Source organism: Aureobasidium pullulans, assembly GCF_000721785.1.
Source record: "Aureobasidium pullulans EXF-150 unplaced genomic scaffold scaffold_35, whole genome shotgun sequence".
Classification (NCBI taxonomy): domain Eukaryota; kingdom Fungi; phylum Ascomycota; class Dothideomycetes; order Dothideales; family Saccotheciaceae; genus Aureobasidium; species Aureobasidium pullulans.
This window is the reverse complement of record NW_021941055.1, coordinates 198,447-221,233: the sequence shown is the minus strand read 5'-3', so window position 1 is coordinate 221,233 and position 22,787 is coordinate 198,447. Positions and strand designations below refer to the sequence as shown.

General features: G+C 51.5%; 11 protein-coding genes across 11 annotated transcripts; 8 read left to right on the top strand and 3 right to left on the bottom strand.

Moving 5' to 3' along the window:
- Nucleotides 1-148: 148 nt before the first annotated feature.
- M438DRAFT_284144 (uncharacterized protein) lies at nucleotides 149-549 on the top strand (the record flags this gene model as incomplete). Its single annotated transcript, XM_029901438.1, has 2 exons — nucleotides 149-415; nucleotides 469-549. 2 exons carry the CDS (start codon nucleotides 149-151, stop codon nucleotides 547-549), a joined length of 348 nt encoding a protein of 115 aa, XP_029755439.1.
- Nucleotides 550-974: 425 nt separating this feature from the next.
- M438DRAFT_284188 (uncharacterized protein) lies at nucleotides 975-2,435 on the top strand (the record flags this gene model as incomplete). Its single annotated transcript, XM_029901443.1, has 1 exon — nucleotides 975-2,435. The coding sequence occupies one exon, from the start codon at nucleotides 975-977 to the stop codon at nucleotides 2,433-2,435; it is 1,461 nt and encodes a 486-aa protein (XP_029755438.1).
- Nucleotides 2,436-2,706: 271 nt separating this feature from the next.
- On the top strand, nucleotides 2,707-3,875 carry M438DRAFT_328691 (alpha/beta-hydrolase). Its single transcript, XM_029903216.1, has 2 exons — nucleotides 2,707-2,872; nucleotides 2,922-3,875. Exons 1-2 carry the CDS (start codon nucleotides 2,783-2,785, stop codon nucleotides 3,636-3,638), a joined length of 807 nt encoding a protein of 268 aa, XP_029755437.1. The 5' UTR covers nucleotides 2,707-2,782; the 3' UTR covers nucleotides 3,639-3,875.
- A 520-nt stretch (nucleotides 3,876-4,395) lies between these two features.
- Nucleotides 4,396-6,276, top strand: M438DRAFT_369680 (hydroxymethylglutaryl-CoA synthase). The gene is made up of 3 exons (XM_029908121.1): nucleotides 4,396-4,558; nucleotides 4,616-4,718; nucleotides 4,778-6,276. The coding sequence occupies exons 1-3, from the start codon at nucleotides 4,499-4,501 to the stop codon at nucleotides 5,998-6,000; spliced, it is 1,386 nt and encodes a 461-aa protein (XP_029755436.1). The 5' UTR covers nucleotides 4,396-4,498; the 3' UTR covers nucleotides 6,001-6,276.
- A 413-nt stretch (nucleotides 6,277-6,689) lies between these two features.
- On the top strand, nucleotides 6,690-9,549 carry M438DRAFT_409708 (uncharacterized protein). Its single transcript, XM_029910032.1, has 2 exons — nucleotides 6,690-8,036; nucleotides 8,089-9,549. Exons 1-2 carry the CDS (start codon nucleotides 6,898-6,900, stop codon nucleotides 9,206-9,208), a joined length of 2,259 nt encoding a protein of 752 aa, XP_029755435.1. The 5' UTR covers nucleotides 6,690-6,897; the 3' UTR covers nucleotides 9,209-9,549.
- Nucleotides 9,550-9,781: 232 nt separating this feature from the next.
- On the top strand, nucleotides 9,782-10,698 carry M438DRAFT_284230 (cytidine deaminase-like protein; the record flags this gene model as incomplete). The annotated part of the gene is made up of 5 exons (XM_029901445.1): nucleotides 9,782-9,844; nucleotides 9,948-10,052; nucleotides 10,198-10,406; nucleotides 10,461-10,558; nucleotides 10,616-10,698. 5 exons carry the CDS (start codon nucleotides 9,782-9,784, stop codon nucleotides 10,696-10,698), a joined length of 558 nt encoding a protein of 185 aa, XP_029755434.1.
- Nucleotides 10,699-12,335: 1,637 nt separating this feature from the next.
- Nucleotides 12,336-14,844, bottom strand: M438DRAFT_359877 (kinase-like protein; the record flags this gene model as incomplete). The annotated part of the gene is made up of 4 exons (XM_029907378.1): nucleotides 12,336-13,195; nucleotides 13,244-13,722; nucleotides 13,776-14,035; nucleotides 14,095-14,844. The coding sequence occupies 4 exons, from the start codon at nucleotides 14,842-14,844 to the stop codon at nucleotides 12,336-12,338; spliced, it is 2,349 nt and encodes a 782-aa protein (XP_029755433.1).
- An 852-nt stretch (nucleotides 14,845-15,696) lies between these two features.
- Nucleotides 15,697-18,555, bottom strand: M438DRAFT_349915 (uncharacterized protein). The gene is made up of 2 exons (XM_029906506.1): nucleotides 18,156-18,555; nucleotides 15,697-18,094 (listed from the first exon to the last, which is right to left on the bottom strand). The coding sequence occupies exons 1-2, from the start codon at nucleotides 18,496-18,498 to the stop codon at nucleotides 15,870-15,872; spliced, it is 2,568 nt and encodes an 855-aa protein (XP_029755432.1). The 5' UTR covers nucleotides 18,499-18,555; the 3' UTR covers nucleotides 15,697-15,869.
- A 220-nt stretch (nucleotides 18,556-18,775) lies between these two features.
- M438DRAFT_359875 (uncharacterized protein) lies at nucleotides 18,776-19,522 on the top strand (the record flags this gene model as incomplete). Its single annotated transcript, XM_029907377.1, has 1 exon — nucleotides 18,776-19,522. One exon carries the CDS (start codon nucleotides 18,776-18,778, stop codon nucleotides 19,520-19,522), a length of 747 nt encoding a protein of 248 aa, XP_029755431.1.
- An 839-nt stretch (nucleotides 19,523-20,361) lies between these two features.
- M438DRAFT_152507 (uncharacterized protein) lies at nucleotides 20,362-21,178 on the top strand. Its single transcript, XM_029898979.1, has one exon. The coding sequence runs from the start codon at nucleotides 20,641-20,643 to the stop codon at nucleotides 21,049-21,051; it is 411 nt and encodes a 136-aa protein (XP_029755430.1). The 5' UTR covers nucleotides 20,362-20,640; the 3' UTR covers nucleotides 21,052-21,178.
- Nucleotides 21,179-21,305: 127 nt separating this feature from the next.
- On the bottom strand, nucleotides 21,306-22,397 carry M438DRAFT_284266 (cyclin-like protein; the record flags this gene model as incomplete). Its single annotated transcript, XM_029901451.1, has 1 exon — nucleotides 21,306-22,397. One exon carries the CDS (start codon nucleotides 22,395-22,397, stop codon nucleotides 21,306-21,308), a length of 1,092 nt encoding a protein of 363 aa, XP_029755429.1.
- Nucleotides 22,398-22,787: the final 390 nt, after the last annotated feature.

The following is a 22,787-nucleotide window of genomic DNA, read 5'->3' as shown; positions in this document are numbered from 1 at the left end:
CGGAGCAAGGAAGCCTACGAGCGAGGGAGCTGCATGGTCAGCAACCAAATAATCGCCGCTTTTATTGACATCGACCGTCTTCGCTGAAACACATAATCAAAACCAACATTGCGCATCCGGACACACACGCCACGAACAAGCGCACAAGATGGCCGTCTTCCCAGCCAAACGTTTCCGCTCGAGCTCGTACAATGGCACCATGCCCGCCAGATACCGTGCGCTTCTCGCAAAGCACCCTTTCGCCCTCTTCGGTCTTCCCTTCATTGCGACAATGGTCCTGGGCTCTTTCTTCTTGACCCCCGCTACCGCCATCCGATACGAAAAGCACGATCGCAAGGTCAAGCAGTTGACTAAAGAAGAAGAGCTTGGTATCGGAAAGGACAGACGAAGAATAGATCTGAAAGAAGAATACTATGTTCGTACATCCAAAGTGAGCACATGTTTGCTAGACACTGACCCGGAGTACAGAAACTCGCGGCAAAAGATCTCGACAGCTGGGAGCAGAAGAGAGTCAAGAGACTACCCGGCGAGCACGATGGTATCCTCTAGGCTAGCATCCCCCCACCGCTCTCTTATATTTTGCTCTTTCACAGGGTTTGGCGCATCATTATCTCGGGTTATTAGCAAGGCGTTGGTTTGGTGAAACAAAATATGGCATACTCAGTACAGGAGAAACTCCAAATTTGACGACACGCATTGATCGGTTCTGGACCATCGCTCTCCACTTCATCAATGGCACATGTTCAGATCACAAGCACTTTGTACCTCTGCATATCGCTGGCTCATTTGTGCTCGTTACTTTCATCCATCGTTGACCGCCTTTGTCTTTGTTCTATCGTGACCAGAAGCCGAGGCATGGTGTGGAGATAATGACGACGTCATTCTGTTGACCTTCGATACCTTGTCCATCTCGCCTCTTGTCTAACCAGCTTCTTGCGCGTTTACCTTGGACTACCACTTTCAAATCGCTCAACATGGACAACTCAACGTATGGTCTGATCAAATTTTTGTTCCCACGTCTTCCATCGTTGACGAAGACGGCCCTATCACACTCCCTCTCGCTGTCTCCAACATCTTCGAAATGGGACCTCAGGACTGAAATGACAGTTGCATTTTTGCGATCTCTTATGAATGGTGGCCCTTCTCCAGTTGGACAGACTCAAGCTCATACTTTGAACGATCCAGGAGCCAAGGGCAAGGTCTGGACTGCGAAAGTCACTATCCCGGCTCCCGAAGATGAAAGCATTAGAGATGCGACTTTCACTGCTATCGCCGACCTTGGAGATGGCAGCGAAACATACATAAAGCCAGGACTTTCCGACGTCGATGCTGAATGGACGGGCTTTAGACCAGGAGCCGGATCAGACGAGCCTCTGCCAAATATCTCCGAGCAGGAGAAATATCAAAACCTCATGAAAGAACCCTCCAAATCGAGCAAGACGACAATTCTGTATCTTCATGGAGGAGCGTACTATCTCTGCGGTTTTGGTACGCATAGACTGCAAGTGTCGAAGCTGGCCAAGGCTTGCAATGGAAGAGCCTTCAACGTTGCCTATCGTCTTGCACCTCAGGCTGCTTTCCCTTCGCAATTGCTGGATGCGCTGAACGCGTATCTGTATATGTTGTACCCACCTCCTGGTTCTCTTCACGAACCAGTGTCAGCCAGTGATATTGTTTTCGCTGGCGACTCGGCAGGCGGCAACTTGGTTTTCGCACTTCTCCAACTCTTGCTCCAACTCCATCGCACGAAGCTATCAGACGCAAAGAACCCAACTGTCCGCTATCACGGAAAGACAGTCGAAGTGCCTCTTCCAGCAGGAGCATCGGCTAACTCTGGCTGGTTTGATATCACCAGGTCGATGCCTTCATTGGTCAACAACGCAAAGTTCGATTACCTACCACCGGCAGACCATGACGATGCTCTGGGAAGATTCCCCAAGGACAATGTCTGGCCAACGACACCACCGAGAGGTGACTTGTTCTGTGACCTCAGCATGTTGTGTCACCCTCTTGTATCTCCGCTCGCTGCCAAAGACTGGTCCGGCGCACCACCACTCTGGATAGAAACGGGAGAAGAACTTCTTACAGATGAAGATCTGGTGGTGGCTGTCAGAGCATCCACTCAGGGCGTCAAGGTACACTTTGAGCAGTATGAGGCAATGCCTCATTGTTTTGCTATGCTCTTGCCCACGCTTGCCACTAGCAAGAGATGTATGGAATCGTGGGGCAATTTCTGCAGGAATTGTACTGAGGGAAGTGTAGAGACGAGTGGTACATGGATTGCGGCAAAGACAGGTGTCGAGAAAGAGGTAGATGTGACAAAGGTCACGCCTTTGACTGTCGAAGACGCCCTCGAAAGGATGAGAGATGCTCAGAGGAGAAGGTTCGCTGGCTACGAGAAAGAGGGCAAAGCAATGCCGAACCCTAGCTTGTAGGCTTCAAGAGTCGAAGCGAGCAATGTTTGGAGTCGAACATCATCAGAGGCGCTTAGAAAGGGATACTTTCAGACTAGATTTTGCAGACTCGATATCGCATATACATAATAATGCTCTTGACACTTCTTTTCAACTTTAATATCCGAGACCGTTTCCGATGGCTTCGGATGACGGCAGGTCACTTCCGAGCCCCTCTCCAGCCATGACGAAGTGACCCGCCAGAGCACCTTCATCATCTTCAGTTTAGACTGCATTCTATTCATTCCCGATTGCAATTCCAAAGCTGTATTCAGGTTCCAGATCATCTTCCCTCCCACGTCTACCACCAGCTCAACTCTCTTTCGAAAATGCCGTTCGCAAAGGTCAACTACAAGCAAATTTACTACAAGGATTGGTCGCCAAAAGATGGTTCCACTCCTCGAGCAACACTTGTCATGGTAATTCCAGCAAAATAACACTCAGGTGCATCTGCTAAAACAGAAACAGAGCCATGGCTTGGGCTCAAGTAACAACTACTACACCTCAGTGGTACCCTTCTTGACCGAGCAGGGTTACCGCTGTGTCTGTTTCGACATGACAGGATCTGGTCGCTCACCTTACACTCATGTCGAGCAAAGCATTCACACCCTGGCAGGAGATGTGGTTACTCTCATGGATGTCTTATCAATCGACAAAGCAGTGTTCGTCGGACATAGCATGTCAGGAGTGGTCGGTCCTGAGCTAGCTGCTGAATGGCCCGACCGTGTTCGAGGACTCATCTTAGTTGGCCCTGTGTGGCCAAATCCGGAAGTCGCGCCCGTCTTTGAAGACCGCATCAACAAGGTTGCAGAGAAGGGTATGGAAGTCATGGCAGACACTGTGCCATATGCTGCTGTTGGTTCTAAAGCGACTTCCCTACACCACGCTTTCATCCGCGAACTTCTGTCTGGAATGACACCTGCTGGATATATCAGTCTTTGCAGAGTTATTGCCAACGCGTACAAGTCACCACCGAAGTATGAGAAGGTCTCTTGCGCTACTCTTATCATTGCGGGAGAGGAGGATAAGAGTGCTCCTTTGTCCGGCTGCAAGAAGATCATTGAAGCACTTGGCTCGGAGAAGAAGGATATGGTTGTGATGGACAAATGTGGCCACTGGCACTGTATTGAAGGTCCAGAGGAAGTCGGAAAGTTGTCACTGGATTTCTTGAAGCAGATTTCATAAAACAGGAATCGATTCATCGATTAATCCGACAAGATTGCTCGCGATCTTTGACACATGATCTGTAGCTCGACAAGCATATGTGTTGGAGCAACCGATATCGCTGAATGATGCTGGAGAGAAAATTCTGCAGGTACCCGCTTGGTTGAACTACATTGCATAAGTGGTCCGCAAAGCGTGTGTCTGGGTTCCTGAAAACGTAGAGTGTTACAGAAGTAACGAAATTCGGAAAGCCATCATGGTAGAAATGAGAAGAGATAGATCTGATATGATTAGATATCCTACCGTCCGATTATCTTGATCCTACTAACAATTGTTGAGGGAAAAGGGGGTCCTTAAAGGTGCAAGGCGGTGAGAGGTTCAGAACGTGCCCGTCGTCTTATCCGACGTCCAAGTTTCAACAGTCCGAATCCGGTAGTCGCTCTGCCACGTTCTATCTTGATATTCAGACATCCTCGAGGACGAATGATGTACTGTAATTCAGCGACGAAGGATTTGACAGTGTGACATGCACTATGTCGGGTCCCAATCACCGGATAGACCTTGGTTGAGGCTAGAAAAGATCGTACGAGTGTTTCAACATGAAGCAGGATCTTGGCGACAGGCGTTGGATAAGAGCTTGATGGAAGCCCCTGGGCCCTGGGTCTGGGATGGGCTGATTTCCCAAAGACAATTAAAGTGGGAAGAGTATAATTTGACACGCGCGCCGTCCTTGCAACAATCTCGACGTCCATCTTCCTGCCTCTTTCCTTCAATCCAACGCTGCTGTTTCTTTGTTGAGCTTGTTGCTTCGTTGTTTCTTGCTAATATTGTTCTGATACCCTTTTCTACCACACCTTCAATCTTTCAATCTACCCGCCACAATGTCTGAACGCCCCGAGAACATTGGTATCAAGGCCATTGAGCTTTACTTCCCCAGCCAGGTATGCAGCAACAGCTTTCTTCTACTGCATTGCAGTCGCTAACCAGCCAATCTGTAGTGTGTTGATCAGTCTGAACTCGAGAAGTTCGATGGAGTTAGCGCTGGAAAGTACACCATTGGTCTCGGCCAGACCAGAATGAGCTTCTGCGACGACAGAGAGGGTGAGTTTGCGACCGGCACGCATGTTTTTGGACTCTAAGAAAGCTAACGAGAACTGCAGACATCTACTCCCTCGCCCTGACCGCCGTCTCTTCGCTCCTCCGCAAGTACAAGATCGACCCCAAGGACATTGGTCGTCTCGAAGTCGGTACCGAGACCATCCTCGACAAGTCCAAGTCAGTCAAGTCTGTCTTGATGCAGCTTTTCAAAGAGTCGGGTAACACCAATGTTGAGGGTGTCGACACCGTCAACGCTTGCTACGGTGGCACCAACGCACTTTTCAACGCCATTAACTGGGTTGAGTCCTCGGCTTGGGACGGTCGCCTCGCCATTGTCGTGGCTGGTGACATTGCTCTTTACAAGAAGGGTGCCGCCAGACCCACTGGTGGTGCTGGCTGCGTTGCCATGCTGGTTGGCCCTGACGCTCCCCTGGCTTTCGAGCCCGGCCACAGAGGCAGCTACATCACTCACGCCTACGACTTCTACAAGCCCGACCTGACCAGCGAGTACCCCATCGTTGACGGCCAATTCTCCATCAAGTGCTACACCCAGGCCGTTGACGCCTGCTACGAGGCCTACAACACCCGTGAGGCCCAGCTCAAGTCAAAGGCCAACGGTGCTGGCAACGGCAACGGTGTCCACGCTGAGCCCGAGACTCCTCTTGACCGCTTCGACCACATGTGCTTCCACGCCCCTACCTGCAAGCTGGTCTCCAAGTCGTACGCCCGTATGCTCTACAACGACTACAAGCTGAACCCCGAGAACCCCGTCTTCGCCGAGGTCCCCGCCGAGATCAAGGACATGGACCTTGAGAAGTCATACAGCGACAAGACTGTCGAGAAGACCTTCATGGCCCTCTCCAAGAAGCGTTTTGCTGCTCGTGTCCAGCCCTCAATCCAGGTCCCCACCATGTGTGGTAACATGTACTGTGGATCCGTCTACGGCTCTCTCTGCGCTCTTCTCTCCAACGTCTCATCGCAGGACCTCCAGGGCAAGCGTGTCGGTATCTTCTCATACGGATCTGGTCTCGCCTCATCCTTCTTCTCTTTCCGAGTCAAGGGCAGCACCGAGGAGATGCACAAGCAGATTGACCTCCAGAACAGACTCGACTCGCGCAGAGTTGTTGCCCCTGAGGTCTACGATGAGATGTGCAACCTCCGTGAGCGCGCACACTTGAAGAAGGACTACTCGCCTGCAGGCAATCCCGAGACCCTCTTCCCCGGCACATACTACCTGACAAAGGTCGACGACCTGTTCAGAAGAGAGTACGCCATCAAGCAGTAAATGTTTTGATTACTACAGATTGGTGGGGAGAGCATATGATGGCATCGTGGTGGAGACCAGACGTTGGCACAGACGACAGAGCGAACCCGAAAGCCGCCTGTCTTTGTGTTGGCAGAATGCTTCATCGCTCGTGTCTCGGCTCTCGAATTCTTTTTTAATTTCTTCTTCTTTTCTCGAATCACAGATGGAATAGCGGCGGCATACGACTTGTAGTGTACTTTGAAACGTCTTGAAGCCTCGATAGTGAGAGGCCGGACGATAACGAATATGAAAAGCATGCAAATATCAAAAAACTTCAACATCCTTCACGTGTACTGAATCTTTCACCTTCAGCCAACTCCAGCGATCACGCCGGGTGTTATCCGGGCTGCAGAAATGCACAAATGTTTTTGAAATCGGTACGATCGTCCGGAGAGCAGACTTGATTGTTACGTTGCCTCTAACGAGACAGAAATCTTGCAATATTACTGCTGTACGCGTGATAGAGTTTAGCACATGGGGATGATGGAAATGCCAACCAAAACTTGAATGGTGCCAAAAAGTGAGAATTGATTGCCGATATCCAGGTGACGGCAGAGGCGGCTTGGGTCTTGGACCACCTGGTCCGAGTGGGTCCAGGAGACTTCGCTCGTCGCCAAGACGCGAAACAGACTGGCGTTTGCAGGCACGACAAGCCATCGCTCTTGCCTATTATCTTCTGCCTATCCAACACTCGCTACTCGAAAATCGCTCTATCTCATTCTCCGACCCTTTCTTCACCCGTCCGATACCCGAGCCGACAAATCGCGCTCGTTTTGCTGCCGAAACCATCTTCCGAGCCCAGGTGCCGGGCCCCGACGACCGACCACTCGACCGCGTCCCAACAGACGGCCACCGTACAATCGACACTTGTAAATCATGGCCGACTCTCGCGACAATGCCCGCAGGTCGACAGCCGACGTTTTCGACGACGAATTTGCCGTAGACGACTTTGACGGCGTGGCCGACGGTTTCGCTCCTGGCCGTGTCCAGACGGGCGACAGCCGCTGGTCAATCCATTCCGAGGATCCTTCTATTCGCAGCGTTCACGCCCACATGTCAGATGCCCCTCGTTTCTCCACTGGTCCCAGCAGGAATAGCATGCATAAACCGCGGGATACCCAGAATCCCTTCAGTAGCGCCGAGGACGAAGATGACGACAGCCACGACGAGCGTTCGGCACTTCAGCGCTCTCATAGCATACAATCCACCTCGACCGCCCAGTATGCCCCTGGCATTGCTCACAGGCTCAGCACCGCCTCATCAGCGAGGACCTTCGCCCGTACCGCAAGCCCTCTGCACGGTACAAGCGGTCCTAGCCACCCTTATTCGATGTACCCTCAGGATACCAATCTAGCCCGTACGCCATCTATCTCGACGACTACATCTACTATCCGTGCTGCTCAAACTAGCAATGTATCACACCAACGACCCACTCATCCTTACAGCATGTATCCCCAAAACGTTTCTGCACATGATGAGGAAGCCGATACTTCCGTGGCTCCGCCGAGCCATGCCCAGACAGTGATCCCTGTTGGCTTTCCAGGAAGAAACCAAGCCTTTGTACGAACGCGAGGACCAGAAGACGAAGAACAGGACATCATCGGCGTTGATGGCCATTCTGAACAACTTCCCCCGTATTCTGAATATCCCGAGGACGGTGTCCCGAAACCGATTGTCGCCCCAGCACAAGCTGCTACACCTCCTAGTACCACTCAGATCCATCTGCCTTTGATGCAACAACAACGCCAACCTCAAAGCATGTCGGATCAGGCCGATGCGCATGGCTTTGCCGAAATGCAGCAGCTAAACTCGATCGACTCAAACGACACTCCTTCAGAGGCCAAGAGTTGGAGCGAAAAATCGTGGAAAGAGAAACGCAAGACTCGTTTCTGTGGCATTCCCTTCTGGTGGATATTGCTGTCCCTCTGCGTGCTGGCATTCATTGCCATTGTTCTCGGTGCTGCAATTGGTGGTATCTTTGCCAGTGCTCGTAAAGAAGCCGAAAAGGCCAACAAGTAAGTCGTTATGGCTGCCCGTTCTCTCACTAGTCTCTAACATTGTACTCAGTCACCGTGGTCCTACGACTACTCTATTGGATGCATCGCCCATCCCAACCTCTTCCATTGGAGCACCACCACCAACTGGTGTCTATGCTCTGGACTTCGGCCCTCCAAGAGCTACTCAGTCGGCTTGTATCACCAACCAAAACTACTCTGCCGCTTGGGCTTGCAACATATATGGTACGCCGCAGATGGCCATCAACATCGGCTCCCCTCCAGATGGAAGTGACAGTGAGGGCGCCTGTCTATATGGTTTCAACAATGCTACGGGCATCAACTACGGCACACAACCTCCCAACACTCATTTCGCTCCTTTCATTTCAGTAGAAGACGACGACGAGCCCTACCGAGGACCTGCTTTCTATTTCCAAACATACTACGACAAGTTCGTCGTCGTTCCGGAGAGCTCTCTTCCTGCCAGTAACGCCGCCAGCCAGCAGAAGCGCTCCTACGTCAACTCCAATTGGTTCACTCAGCACCAAGTTCAGGCTGGAGATAAGCCATGGTTCTGCTGGTTCAACCAAACCTTCCTCGAAGGCTTTGTCTACGCCAACAACTACACGCTGCCGAGTGACTCAGCTTCTTCATCCTCAATGGCGTCGTCGTCATACTCCAAATCACCAAAAACATCGTCGGCTCCGTTGACCACTTCTACTATAATTGAAGTCTCTGGTCCTTCGACGACAGCCACCCTGACTTCTGCCTCTCAATCTACAGCTTATGCCCATCCAGTTTCCAACCTTTACACGCACACGTCGAATGGAAGACGAGCAAAGCGCAGTTGGCAGCTGGAGAAGCGTGGTTGGACGTTCGCTGAGTTATCTTCTTTCGGATATGTCGTCAAGATTGAAGAACGTCGTGCCCCGAATAGCCCAGAGCCATACTGCCAGCAGTTCCAAATATTGGATAATGGCATGGCGGGCGCTCTGCAGGACCCAAGCACTGGCCAGCAGATAACCATCACCCTTGAAGAAACGGATCCCGACCTCAGTGCTTACACACCAGAGACGACGGACGGATCTCCATCGGGATCTTCGAAGGTCAAGCGCGATCCTATCAATGGCGCGTGCCATTGTGAATGGTGGAGTGGATCTTCATCGAGCTATGGATCTTCATCGGACTATTAATCTTCTTTGTTACATTCTTCGTGTTTATGATTTTCTTCCCTTTTCTGGTAACCAGGGAGATATCTTGTTTCCTTTGTTCTATTCTGTTCTTTTCGCAAGGCGAGCCTAGACAGTGCAACGGCGTTAATTATTGTGACGAGGGTCAGATTGCGGATTGGTTTAGGGAGCGATTTTGATTTTGTCTTGTTCGGGAAAGTAAATGGAAGTGTTGGTGTTTTCGCTCAGGGAGGCGTGGTGTTGGTTTGGAGCGGTGTCTTGTCTTTTATACAGCAAAGTAGCCTGATAGTTTCTTCGTTTGAGTTAGGTTATTCATGAGAACATGCAATTTACATGAGCAACACTCTACTTTCACTTGCCTTGCCGTTTGCCTTGTGAACCATGTCTCGCTCGTCCTTTTGCGTCCGTCGTCGGCTTGGCGTTGCAAAAACCGGCCACCGCTCAGTCGCACCTTCCTTGTGTTGTGCCTTCCACTTCTGCTCACGGTGTAAAACAAAAACCATAGCAATATTCTTCAAGATGTTTTCTACCGACTATCCATCATCGCCCACCCCGTCCGAAGCAGACATGGATGCCATGACAGCTCATGTCGAAAACAGGCCCTATCACGAGGCTTTCATGCGCGAGGCTATCAAAATGGTACGCTGCGAGCCCCTCCTGGAAACCCGACTGCACAATTTTCATCAGATCTTTTCAAAACTCTCATACAACAAGGTCGCTGACAATATGTTCCGCCATCTAGGCCGAGCTGGCACTCGCCTCTGACGAGACACCTGTGGGCTGTGTCTTCGTCCACGATGGAAAGGTCATCGCCCAAGGCATGAACGGAACCAATGTCACCATGAACGTAAGCTATCATTCTCGGATTTACACCCTTCGGAACCATGCCCTCGGACAAACAATATTCGCTGCATCTCAACGACATCGCTCGCCTTGACCGGACATCATCTTCTCCACTCCAGCAAATCATGGTCTGACATGTTTGCTTCTAGGGAACACGCCATGCCGAGTTCGTGGCTCTGAGTCAGATCATCGCTGAGAATCCGCCTTCGATTCTCCAGGAGACGGACCTTTACGTCACCGTCGAGCCATGCATCATGTGCGCTTCCGTCCTGCGCCAATTCCGTATTCGCGCCGTCTACTTTGGCTGCCTCAACGACCGCTTCGGTGGCTGTGGTGGCGTCATGCGCATCTGCGATGAGTGAGTCCTGCCAGTCACGCTATTCAATGGTCGACTATACTGATGACGATACAGTCCTGGCGTTGAGCCTGCCTACAAGATCTTTGGTGGCATCTACAGAGCTGAGGCCATCATGCTGCTCCGTCGCTTCTACGTTCAGGAGAACGAGAAGGGTATGTTGATCCTTCCAGCTCATGTCTTTGTGACATCTACTGACCATACCTTTTCAGCCCCCGAGCCCAAGCAGAAGAAGAACAGAGAGCTCAAGACCGACATCATGCCCCTGGTCAACATGAAGAACCCCGAAGGTTGAAAGGACCAACGCCATCATCAACCCAACTCAACTCATCCACCACATCCCATCCACTGCGCTACCACCCTCCCTGCTGGTCCTGGAGACGGGTCGACTTTCACGCATGTCATAACATGATACGCAGCACATGATTACAACAAGACAGACCGGTCACACCAGCAGTTTTAACCAGCCCCTACTTTGTTGACCCGAGAGATGGAAAGACCGATGCGCTTTTCAATAGATTTTAACCAACATTGTACTTGGCATGCATGCATCGGACTATGCCAAAGACGCGCTACGGGCTTGTCAAGAAGCGAGCAGCATAGATTAACAAACCGTATACTTGAGAACAAATACCAAGTTGTTCAACCCATTCTCCCCGATGCCAACCCAGTCTCATCCTTCGTGTTTTCATAAAACCATCTTACCGATATACAGTACTCAAATCATCCGCCATTCAACCCCTTCAATAACCCAAAAACTCACTACAGCGATGATATTAGAAACATCAACATGAGACGGAGAATAAATCAGACCTCTACGCCTCAGAACCTCATATTCAGCCCAGGACCATGCCCCCCCAAACAAACCCCATCTGTCAAAAGGCAAGATATTTTCGTCTCAACACCCATCTTTTTATCCTCGGAAATCGCTTATCTAGTGACTTCTTTGGTCATATCACATTGAACTTGGGAATTTGAAGTTGTAAAGCGTCTTTGCGTTTTGATGGGGATGGGTGAGGGTAAGACGTCTTGACTTGGTGTGTAAGGTCTCGATGGGGGTTTCCTCGGGTTTATGTTGGTTGATATGTGTGTTGATAAATGTGAGGTATAGAAGCGATGTTGACATCATGGCTCATACTGTGTCGGAGACTTTGGTGTGTTTTTCTCTTTTCTTTTTTTTTCTTCCCTTTTTTAGAATAACATTCGCGGATCGCGAGAATTATAATAGAGCATGAGGCGTGTGATGGCGATGGAAATTGGTCGTCTAGTTGCATTCGTTGTTGTTGAAACCCATCTACGAAGGAATCAATAGAGGGAAATGAAGACGACGGAGGTCAGAAGAAAAAACATCAAGAGGCAATTACAAAAGGGAAAATAAGGGAAAAGAAGAGGAAAAATCACTTTTTTCTGTCATGTTCTTGTTGGATTCTTCGGAAAAGATGGTCTGCATAAAAAAAACCCGAATTGCTTGGACGGGTGTGTCTCTCCTTTCCTGTTCTTCCCATCTCTTCAACTGTCATGGGCCATCCTTCAATCCTTCCTCATGACGACCCAGCCCCTTTCGTCCAATGTGTCCAGCTCGTTTGTGAATACCTATTCGTCTTCCATTCTGATTCCATCCTAATCGAACACTCATACACCAAAAGCAGTACTCAAGTCAGAAAGAGCCACCCCTAGCAGGAGGGGCCCAACATTCAATTTAGGGGTACGGAGGGAAGGATGCTTGGGCCCGGGAGATGTTGGAGATTCGGGTCATCCAGTTTGACCAGAGGCGATAGACGTCCTGGGTCGTGAGATAACCGTAAGCGTAGAGGAGCCGCTTCGTTTGACAGGCCATGACTTCGGGTCGTTGTTGTTGTTGGATAGGTTCGTGTTACACTTGCAAAGAAAAGAGAGAAAACAAAATCAATGTGTCCAGGTCTTTCGGGCTCATCAGGCCCAGCTGCCTCCGCCAGAGCCGCCGTTGTTCCCGCCGGTCCACCCTTCTTCCAAAGTGCGATCTTCCAACTGGCGGACGAAATTTGTCTGGCTTCGAGCATCTCTTGGTCCTCTGCTCATGCGCCTCCTGCCACCAACATTGCCGACATCGCCCGTTTGCTCGTTGGGTGGAGGGTAGTAGGCTGGACTTGGCTGCAAGCGGATAGGTGCGTTGGGGTCGAGGTGAGTTGCGACTCGTTGCAAAGTCGAGGGAATGCCGTTTGCCAAATCCATAGTTGATGCACGTTGGCGGCCAGCTCGCGTCGTCGCTTGAGCATACAGAGATGACTGAGGCTGGTTGTGTTGGTAGCCGTGTGGCTGCGCCTGTTGGCCGTGCATGGTGGCAGTTGGCGGAGGTTGCTGCAGCATTGGCGCTTGGTTGTAAACGTTGGGGACAGCGGCCGAGGGGTAAGGTGGCGGGGCTTGCTGTTGTGTGGGAGGGTACATGTTGGAGTACATGGGCGATTGCTGAGCATGAGGAGAGGTTGGGTACCCAGGGGGACCTTGTTGCATGTGCATGCCGGCATAAGCAGCATTGGCAGCAGATTGAGCCTGCTGCTGCTGGTGCTGTTGTTGCTGAGCAGCTTGAGCACGTTGCTTTGACAAAGCTTCTGCCTGTTGCTGTTGTTGAACGCCAGGAGCAGGCGAGCGCGATGTAGTGGACTTGAGATGCATTCCAGGCTGGAAGGGGCCGGTGAACTTTGACTGAGTAATGAAAGGATGGGTTCGAGCTTGTTGTGGCGTCCATCGCTCCAGGGGGTTGATGTTCAATAGGCCATGCACAAAGTCGATGAAAGCGACTCGGTTGTTCATTTCTGGTACATGTTAGTGGTCTGCGGTAAGTTTCACCAAAGAAGACATACCTCGGTCGATCTCGGCTTGCTTCATGCCTTTACGCGGCATGGGGTAGTTGCGAATAATCTCAGGGAGCGTCGTGGCCGAGAAGTACTTCTTGCTAGGCTGTTCCTTGGTGCCGTGCTCCCTTGAGTACTGGTCCATTGGCTTCAGGCGGTATGTCTTACGACCAAACTCATCGTGTGCTTTCTCGAAGAATTCACCAGACTGCTTGCCGACTTCTAGCATCCATGTAGGCGGAAGGCCCAGCATTTCTGTAATTCTTGACACCTGGTTGTATTCGGACGAGCCTGGAAACAGAGGCAGGCCGAGGAAAAGCTCGACAACAATGCAGCCCAGAGACCACATGTCGATGGCGGCCGAGTAGGGTAGGCCTAGCAGTACCTCGGGAGATCTGTAGAAGCGTGACTGGATGTAGGTATAGACTGTCTGGCGCTCATCGCAGGCCGACCCGAAATCGATTATTTTGATGATGGGACTTTCCAGACTGTGTGGCTGTTAGCTGTACTGCAAGGTAGCAAGGGCATGGAGGAGACACACTTCTTGAGCAGAATATTTTCTGGCTTTAGATCACAGTGGATCAGGCGGGCTTTGCTGAGCAAACATAGGCCGGCCAACAGTTGCTGGGCAAAGACTCTCACAAGAGTGGTGCTCAATCCTCGGAATTGATTTTGCTTGATGAGCTCGTACAAGTTGACAGACAACAGCTCGAAGACTAGACACAAGTGCTGTCTGTGGATAAATGTGTCCTTGAGTCGGAGGATGTGGTGATCGTCGTTCTTGTCCATACGGCCGTTGAGCTGTGAGTCTGTGATTAGCCAATGCGAGTGTGTCTAAGCGACAGCTGCTTGTTGCTTACCAGGTCCAGAACAGAGACCTCCATCATACTCTGATTGAAGTATGCAGTACGGTTCTTCACCACCTTGACCGCAACGACCTCCTGCGTCTTGAGGTTCTGACATTTGACGACCTGGCCAAAGGTACCTTGACCCAGAACATCGAGGATGAGGTAGCGATTCTTGTTGTTGGTGTCGTCACTGCCGAGGATGTCATTGACGTACAGGATGTAATCGCTGTCCTCGTTGTCATAGCCGTCATTCTTCGAACCCTTGGAGGGCTTTGTGAGGACTCTGCGTGGGTTTCTCGAACTCTCATATTGGAAGTTGGGATTGCAGATTCTGTATGTTGCTGGCAATTGTGTCGTCAAGGCGTGCAAAGGAGAGATGAAACCTCCCTCGGGGTTGGCTCTGCGGAACGGAGGTTGGCCATTGACTCGGGGCTGCAGGTCGGCGACGTTATCGCATTTGGTGAAGACGGGAACAGGACCGCGGGTGGGTGGCTCGGACTGGGATGGAGGAGGCAGACGGGGAGATTGAGGACCGCTCTGATTGAATGGTGAGGGATAGAAGTCGGCGTTTGATTGAATGGGAGGGAGCTGGTTCGGACGCGGTTGGGTCGGCGACGAGTACATTTGGCGCGTGGGTGAGCTCGTCAAGTAGGGCGAGGTGTTCATGGGAGAATAGCGACGAGCGGCATTCGAGTCCAGCTTCTGGGTGGGTGTTCTGGCCGAGCTGTACTTGTTCCTGTTGTAAGGGTCGGCGTCTTCCATGATTCTGTCACCGTCCGTGTCGCCGTTGTTGGATTGCGACGACGGACGCGCCTGGCGTGGCAGTGATGTGTAAGCTTCGTACTTGGGAGCGGGCGCTTGTTGCTGCGACGCCATTGCGCTATGCCACTGCGCCGCACTCTGCTGCTGCTGTGATTGCTGTTGCGAATCCATCACTGCTGTTTGCAGTGCTAGCCTTTGGCGTGATGACGGCTGACTCTGCGAGGGATGGGACGGATGAGAGGATGGGTGAGACGATCAACGACAGAGCAAGAACTCGCTGCCCGTCCAAGTTTGCACGATCGCGCCTGCTTCAGAGAGCTTCTCGATCGAATGTTGGCATGCGCCGCGAACGTCTGAGTACTTGTTGCGACCTTCTGCCAAGTCGTCAACGACAGGAGTTCGCTCAAGTCGGGTGTCAACGCTCACGAACAGCTGCCTCGACCGACCCCACCCACGCCGACATCTACGCCATCCTTCACTTCCATACGCGCCTGTTATTTAATCAATTTCTCCTAAATTAATCCTGCCAATCTTTTGATAATCGACCAGCCATTTGAGATGTCGATTCAGCCTTGATTGCATTCAAGTCGTCGCCTTGCATACTAAACAATCTGTGAAGCTCTCTGTGCTCCCGCGCAATGACGCATTTATGTTTCTACCCCTGTAGCATTGCACAATCACAACAATCATTCCTTGGGTTATTCTGCTTTACTCATCAATTGCGATGGCAGACTCTAGAAATCTCATCAATAACAACTTTACCACAAATTAGACATTTTCAACACAACAAACTCGAGTCTCTGAAGTAGGTACGTTCTTTTTGCCATTGCATCGTGCGATCTAGGGGGATAAGATAAAGAGGAAAACTTGAAAACGAAACAACATTGCAATCCTGTCCCGGCTTTTGATGTCGTTGTGCGTTTCCCAAAATCCACCAGAAGGCTTGGGGTAACGTACAGAAAATGTGTCACTATGAGAAGAACGCCAGACCCATCCGCAACATCCACTGAATTGCCATCAAACGCTTAAGATCTGATGGCATTGCCGAGAACACCGCCCTGGAAACCACCACCGCCTCTTCTGATGCCCTGGCCGCCGCCTCTGCCTCCACGACCACCTCTGGCACCGCCTCTGCCACCTCTCTGTGCGCCTTGTCTCTCGAAGGCGTTGGCAGTGCCTTGTGTTCTCTGCTCCAGAGTTTTCTCGTTGCTCTCGATGAGACCGCTGGCCTTGTCGCTGAGGGTAAGGGCCAAGCTCTGCAGTCTGCTGAGCTCAACACCCTTTCTGAAGATGATGGCTCCGTTGACCTGGTCAAGGGCAGCAGCAAGCTCCTCGTGGCTGATCATCTTGCTGACAATGGCAGAAACCTTGCGTTCAGAAAGCTCGAACATCGAGGCGAGCTTGTCAATGGCAAGGGTGTCATAGAAGGGGGCGTAGGTGAAAAGGTAAGTACGGAGACCCTCCTCTTGGATCTGCTCCTCAAGCATGGTCTTGATCTTAGATGCTTGCGGCAGGAGATCCCAGATCTTGATGGCAGTGATGAACTCGGCAGCCTTGCGCCATTCTCCTTGTGCGAGAGCCTTACTTGCCTGCATGACGTGGTCGCGAGTATTCTCCGGAGGGCCGGTGAAGATCTGGCGCTCATGGTACTCGAGCATACGGCGGTAAGACTTGCTAATGACACGCTTCTTGAGGTCGGGCGAAGAGCCAACCTGGGCAAGAAGAGGAATCTCGAGCAGCATAGAACAGGTGAGGTAGACACACTCGAGAAGCTCGAGGTTGACGTGCATGTGGAAGGGAAGCTGGCGTTGGCGCTCGATACGCTCCTGCTCAGGGGTGATTTGAGAGTAGCGCTGCATCTGCAGACCTTGAGCGAGCAACTCCTTCTGTCTTTGAGAGCCGCAGATGTCCTGGAGTGAGTTCTGAGCCTCGTAGACGAGACCAGCGCGGAAGGCACAGAGACCGACCTGGGTCAAGGTACGGTTGAAAAGAATCTGGGTGTTGACATCAAATCCAGAGATAGTCTCCTGCAAATGCGACATGAGGAGCATGTCACGGGCCTTGAAGTACTGGTCGTGAAGAGCGAGATAGTATACTTGGCAAAGCATAGCGCGGGCGCGGATGATACCCTCGCTGTGAGTGTAGAGGTAGGTGCAGATGGCGGTGACCAGGGTCGAGCTGTCACCAGCTGCGGAGCGGGGAGTAATGGAGGAGTCGAGGGATGAGGGGAGGGCCTTCCAGACGTTCTCCTCGAGGATGTTAATGACCTGCGAAGGCTTGAAGTAGATGTGCTCGAGTCTGCGCATGGCAATGCGGTTGGCGGTCTCCTGGACAAAGTTGAGTTTCTCGTCCTTTGCTAGGCGCTCGCAGTACAACTGAGTGCGGACAATGTTAGTGTAGAGAGAAGCCTCGTCACTGAGACGCTCGACGTATTCGGCGGTATGCGGGTCAACTTGCTGCAGGACGCGAGTAAGCTCATCGTCCAAGCGCTCAACCAGGGAGACAATGCTGCCGGGAATCTTGAAAGTCTCGTCGGAAGAGATGGTGGGGTGCTTCTCATCGTCCTCCCAGTCCTCGGCGCTCTCGATAACAACCAGGTAAGGGTGCTCCTCAAGAAGGGCCAAGAGAGCAGCAAGTTCCTGCTGAACCAACTTCCACTGTTCCTGTGCCATAGTGTTGCCGCTGCCGCTGGTCAAGTCGAAACGGGTCGAAACAAGGGTCAGGAGCACGCGAGCCTTCTGGTACTCGGTAGCAGCAACATCGAGCAGTTTCTCAAGAGTGCGGATTTGCTCCAAGCGGTCGGTGTTCTTGCGTCCTCTGGATTCGACAATGGTACGGAGGTGCTTGAGAATACCCTCGGGGGTGTAGGTCATGGCCTTGCCGCCAGCACCAACCATGGTGAAGCCGTCGTCGTCAGCGCCAGCAACGGACTCGTCCAGCAGAGCCTTCTTGGCCTTCTTGGGGCCGGTAGCGGTGGGTTCCTCAACAACATCATCCTTCATGAAGTCGTCGGGGCTGTCGCGGTATGCCTTGATGTCGGCATCGTGGTCACGGTTGTTCTTGCGGATCTTCTGGCGCATGGCGTTGAGACCCTTGGCGGCGATGGGGTTCATCTTCTTTGACTTTTGCTTCTCCAGAGCCTCGAGCATGGAGGTTTCAAGGTCGGCAATGGTCTTGATGTACATCTTGGGGGCCTTGCCATCGTTGTCGCGCTGGAGGACGGGCAGCTGGCGGTTGAGTTTGTCATAGTCTGGACATGTATGTTAGCCACCATCTCGGACTGTGAGTAGTGAAGACATTGGCGGACGTACTGTCGTTGATAACACTCCAGTCGTTGATCTTCTGGGCGTTCTCGATCAGGCGGATGGTGCCCTCGAGCTCATCGAAGCGCTTGTCCTTTGCACTCTTGACCACGGTGCGGTCGTCCTCCTCGTCGCTCTCATCCTCGCTGGACTCGTCGCGCAAGAAACGGTTGGCACCAGTCTTGCCACCCTCCTCATCGCTGGAATCGGAATCCGAATCATCCTCGTCCTCAGACTCTTCCTCGCTTGACTCCTCTTCGGGCTTCTGTGCCTCCTCCTCTTCGCTGTAAAGCTCCTCCTCGTCGGAAGAGGACTCGCTGGAGCTGTCGCTGCCGTAGAAAAAGCGAGACATGTTGGCTTGTAGACGCTGACGCTGAGAATACACAGAGTCGGGTCGCGGGGCGCGTTGTGGGTAGGGCGAGAGCTTTTTCTCGTCGGCGCTGGCTGCTGTCTGTTTGCCAGCCCCAAAAAGTGCGTCTTTGCCAAGCCCCGCCTTTCGACGCTAACGCTCGACTTCGTCCACGGTCCTTTCCGAATGTGTGAGGCCTTGGGTAAACCTCGGTTGCCGCTCTACATGGACCATCTATCTTGCTTCACCTTGTGCAATCAATCGAGAAGTCTCACTCGCCATGTCCGGGCGCGCCTCTATCCAGCTAACAACTGCGCGCTGGCGTGCACCCAGTATAATCACCTCTGCGCGTAACTTTTCAACCAGCCCGTGGTCCTTCCAAGGAACTGCCGACACTCGCTCTAGTCAAGATGTGGACATCATCCGCCGCCTGCGCAAGCACGAACGCTCTACCGCAGCTGCTTTGAATGCCGACCTAGACGACTTCCTGGATCGCTTCGATCGTTTCTATAAACCCAAGTCCACCGTGGATGAGGGCGTTCAAACCGCATTACGGCAGAACAAATATATCTCTACAGAACGCTTGAGACATGACGAGACTGTAGCCACCATCGGGAAAGATGTTGTTGAGCAATATGAGGAGTTCAGGAAGCACCTCAAGGATTACGAGGAAGAACCATACCCTGAGTGGCAACCCGGCGATTCAGACGTCGTCACTCGTCAATTGTCTCAGTCCAGTCGAAAGCTCCAGGATTACGAGGACGAGAAAAAAATCACTGCCAAGGACGCAAACCGTGGTCTCGACAAGGACGAGGAACACTACCAAGCTCTGCTCAGGACCAGAGATGCTCTACGTGAAAAGGGTCTCGGGGCTGCTGAGAGGGTCGCCAACGGTTTCATCAACTCCAATCGGTCGGTTTACGCTCATGTAAGCGCTACTCTGGATCCTGTTGATCTTGACAGCATATCGGAGGACGTTCAAACATACTCGCCCCTCAAGAAGAAAAGCTCCGTCAAGCGGTCGTAATACCAACCACATTCCAATGATACGTCTCGAAGCCCTTTCAATGCTGATGTCGATATTCGGTCGTGGCGATCATTCGCCTGTGGCGTGCTATTTCTGATAAACTTTTCAAGTCTCCAAAAAGCAATGGTCTGGTTTACCGTTCCATTAAATCACTAGTTATGCAGTCTCCAGTCGATCTCCAGATACTCAGGCGCATTCGAAGGCACGGATCAATTCGATGACCAATGAATGACCAGCAGTACCACCTTTGTCACAGCATCAGACAGGAGGGAGGTGTTTTTGGAACCGGAATGGCGCATTTCAATCCAGCAATTCTCGCCCACGAAGCATGACACTGCCATTTGGACCCTTCCAACGAGATCTTTCAAATCATCCTTCACGAACATTGTTGCTTGCCTCGGCTCACACGGCCATCAACATGTGCAAGAGGGGCACACTTTGAGGTTCATAAGGACAAAGAGTATCTGCACGAAATACTTTGGGAAGTTGCACTCCCAGGAAATAGAGCTGTTCGCAAACAGTTGTAAGTGTACAAAATGGACCATGCGTATACGAGTATAGAACAGCAAGGAAGTGTATAGAGACCAGGTATGCTCTCATAACTTGCTCACTCCGTCCGAAACCAACGCAAACTGCCCCACCCGCTACCAACCAGGCCTCGCAGCTAAGATATATATTTCTTAGAAGTTCATACCCTGGTGCCGAGTAGCTCAGCAATAGTCGAGTGGGCATGGAAACATGCTAACTTCCCCGGAGTGGGCGTCATAGTACTCGAGGTTCGAACCTCGGGCTGAGCAAAAGACCATACGCAACCGAGAACGTCTCTTTGGACGACCCTTCGGGTGAATCCAATAAACGTAGATCGGGACTTGCGTCTATTCAAATGGTCAAGCTTGCTTTTTTCATCCTCTTACTCTGGATTATATTGTTGCTAGAGAGGACGATTGTAATTAGATGCTCCTACTGTTCAATCCAGGAAACTCCTTTCTCTACCTTCCCTTGTTATGGGTTTGAAACGACATTGAGCTGGCTACATCGCTGCTGTGTAAGGTCTCCGATGCTTTCTTCTCTGAGCTTTGCTTGTGAAAGCTCTCTCGCTCATATCGCCGCCAAACTGCATGTCATCAACCACTACAATATTACTATCTACGTCTCACCACCAGCTATTGTACCTTTGCATCCTACTCGCAAACGTGAGCGCTATCCTTGATAAATCTCGCCCGAATCCCTCGATTAAAACAACCAAAAAGGCATACAAATCAACCAACAATATCAGGGCCTCTCATGTTGCAAAGAGGGTGTCACCAAACGGTAAGAACGAAGTTGAGGAAGAAATTGGAAGCCGATGCATTCATATTTTTCATTTCCTCTTTTCATTATATGATGGGACACATCGCTACGTAGCAAGTCAATCCCATTTCGTTTCTTTCTGCTCAATGCCCATCATTGGACAGAGCGAGTGGCCAGCAAAGCTAAAGCAGACGCAGCAGTACTTGGAAATTAATCAAAGGCACATTTGGCCTGTCTGACTTTTCTCTTCTTTTTTGTCTTTCTCCTTTTTGGCAGGGATGTCAAAACCGACTGCCGTATCCCGTCCATATGGCAGTCCTAAGAAGCAACCAGAGTGACTCTTCTTGTCTCTTGATTGGTGGTATCGCGCAGAAATCAGATTATCAAATTTCAAAAACTTTCCGCTTCCTCAAAATGCCGGTCTCGCGGCGGCTTCCTTCTTGAGACGCTTTTCCTTCTTAAGGCGATGTACTTGATCTTCGGCCTCGGTCTTCTAGGTCGTTGGCTTGACAAGTTTGCTCACATCGGCGCCTCTTTCGATCGATTTGGGCGTGATGAGGATGTCCTTATCGTTGTACAAGTCCTTGTAAGCGTTTCGGATCGTACTGTCACTAACTCCTGCGATCTCGGCGATGGCCTTGGGAGATCTGATGTTGTTCTGGAGCAAGCTAGCCATGTAGATACAAGCGGCTGCTGCAGACAAGGGCGAGCGACCTGCAAGAGCTCCAATTCTGACCATGCCGGCTGCAATATCCTTTGCGACTTCGGTTGTCTTAAAGTCCAAGCCGAGCTGAGTGCAGTAGCGACCGCAAACGTCTTCGGGGTTAGTGGATACAGTTGATCTGTAGCCTTCTTGCATACCGACAACACCGTTGCCCATGACCTTTGCCTTGCCTGCATTGTTCTTTTCTTGACCTGCCAGCATTTGCTCGAGCAATTTGAAAGTACGGCCGATCTCTTTCTTAGAGACATGAGTCATGGCGTAGATTTCGCGGAAGGTACGGGGGAACTTGTTGCGTCGACAAGCGATGAAGATGCATCCTGCTATAATGGCTTCGGTTGACTTGCCTTTGAAATTTTTCGAGTCTTCCGCATCCTTGAAGATGTGCTTAGCTGCGTCGGCGACAACGTTCGGTAGGTCATAAGAGTCACAGTATGCACCGATCTGCTTGAAGGCTTGCAACAAGTTCTTGTTTCCCTTGTCGGCATTGGATTTGCTTTGTGCGCGGTGGAGCTCCTTGCTCCTAAGAGAGCCATCGCCGAAAGCAATGTTGGTCTGCAGCTGACTACCGTTCAGCAGGAGGTTGGGACCATCACCGACACGAGAAGGATCATCGTTGCCTTGGTCATCGTTTGCGAATGTACGCCATTCGGCGCGCTGGTCAATGCCACGTTGTGAGAGAACCATGCCGCAGTCTTCGCAGATGACATCTGCTGCTTGGGGGTCTTCGACAAGATTGGGCGGGTCTTCCTTGCAGTCAGGGCAAACCATGCGGACACTGAGGTTCTGGCGCCATTCCTCATCAGTGGGCTCGATTTGAGGCTCGACATCGGGGATGGCACCCGGCGATAAAGTGTAGCTCATGGTGATGTTCGATTTTACTTGCGAAGTTCGACGCAGGGCTTGACGGCGCTTGACGGCTCGTGCTGTTACTTTGAGATTGTATTGTTTTGCGCAGCAACGGATGAAGAGCGGAGAATACACTTTGGCGACGAGCGACTTATTGAAGACTGGTCAGACAACTAGGGTGAAAAGGTTAGCTTGGAGTAAGTGACAGCGAGACGACGTGACGAGGGTGTGAGAGGCCAAGTTGAGTGGCGACTCGAGGTGCTATGCTAGTGTAACGCAAAGCATCGCGGCTTACCCAAACATCTAGCGGCAGATGGCCCTTATCAGGTGTCTGGGAAAGTGACTGTCGCTGTCGTTCGTTGTCTTGTCGCAGGCGACGGGCAAGAGAAGGCAGCAAGAGCCTTC

Coding starts and splice junctions, on each gene's coding strand:
- M438DRAFT_328691 (XM_029903216.1), top strand. CDS start 2,783: ATGCCGTTCGCAAAGGTCAACTACAAGCAAATTTACTACAAGGATTGG. Junction 2,873..2,921: donor CTCGAGCAACACTTGTCATG/GTAATTCCAGCA, acceptor AAACAGAAACAG/AGCCATGGCTTGGGCTCAAG.
- M438DRAFT_369680 (XM_029908121.1), top strand. CDS start 4,499: ATGTCTGAACGCCCCGAGAACATTGGTATCAAGGCCATTGAGCTTTAC. Junction 4,559..4,615: donor AGCTTTACTTCCCCAGCCAG/GTATGCAGCAAC, acceptor GCCAATCTGTAG/TGTGTTGATCAGTCTGAACT. Junction 4,719..4,777: donor CTTCTGCGACGACAGAGAGG/GTGAGTTTGCGA, acceptor CGAGAACTGCAG/ACATCTACTCCCTCGCCCTG.
- M438DRAFT_409708 (XM_029910032.1), top strand. CDS start 6,898: ATGGCCGACTCTCGCGACAATGCCCGCAGGTCGACAGCCGACGTTTTC. Junction 8,037..8,088: donor GAAGCCGAAAAGGCCAACAA/GTAAGTCGTTAT, acceptor CATTGTACTCAG/TCACCGTGGTCCTACGACTA.
- M438DRAFT_349915 (XM_029906506.1), bottom strand. CDS start 18,498: ATGTCTCGCTTTTTCTACGGCAGCGACAGCTCCAGCGAGTCCTCTTCC. Junction 18,095..18,155: donor CTGGAGTGTTATCAACGACA/GTACGTCCGCCA, acceptor ATACATGTCCAG/ACTATGACAAACTCAACCGC.
- M438DRAFT_152507 (XM_029898979.1), top strand. CDS start 20,641: ATGTCATCAACCACTACAATATTACTATCTACGTCTCACCACCAGCTA.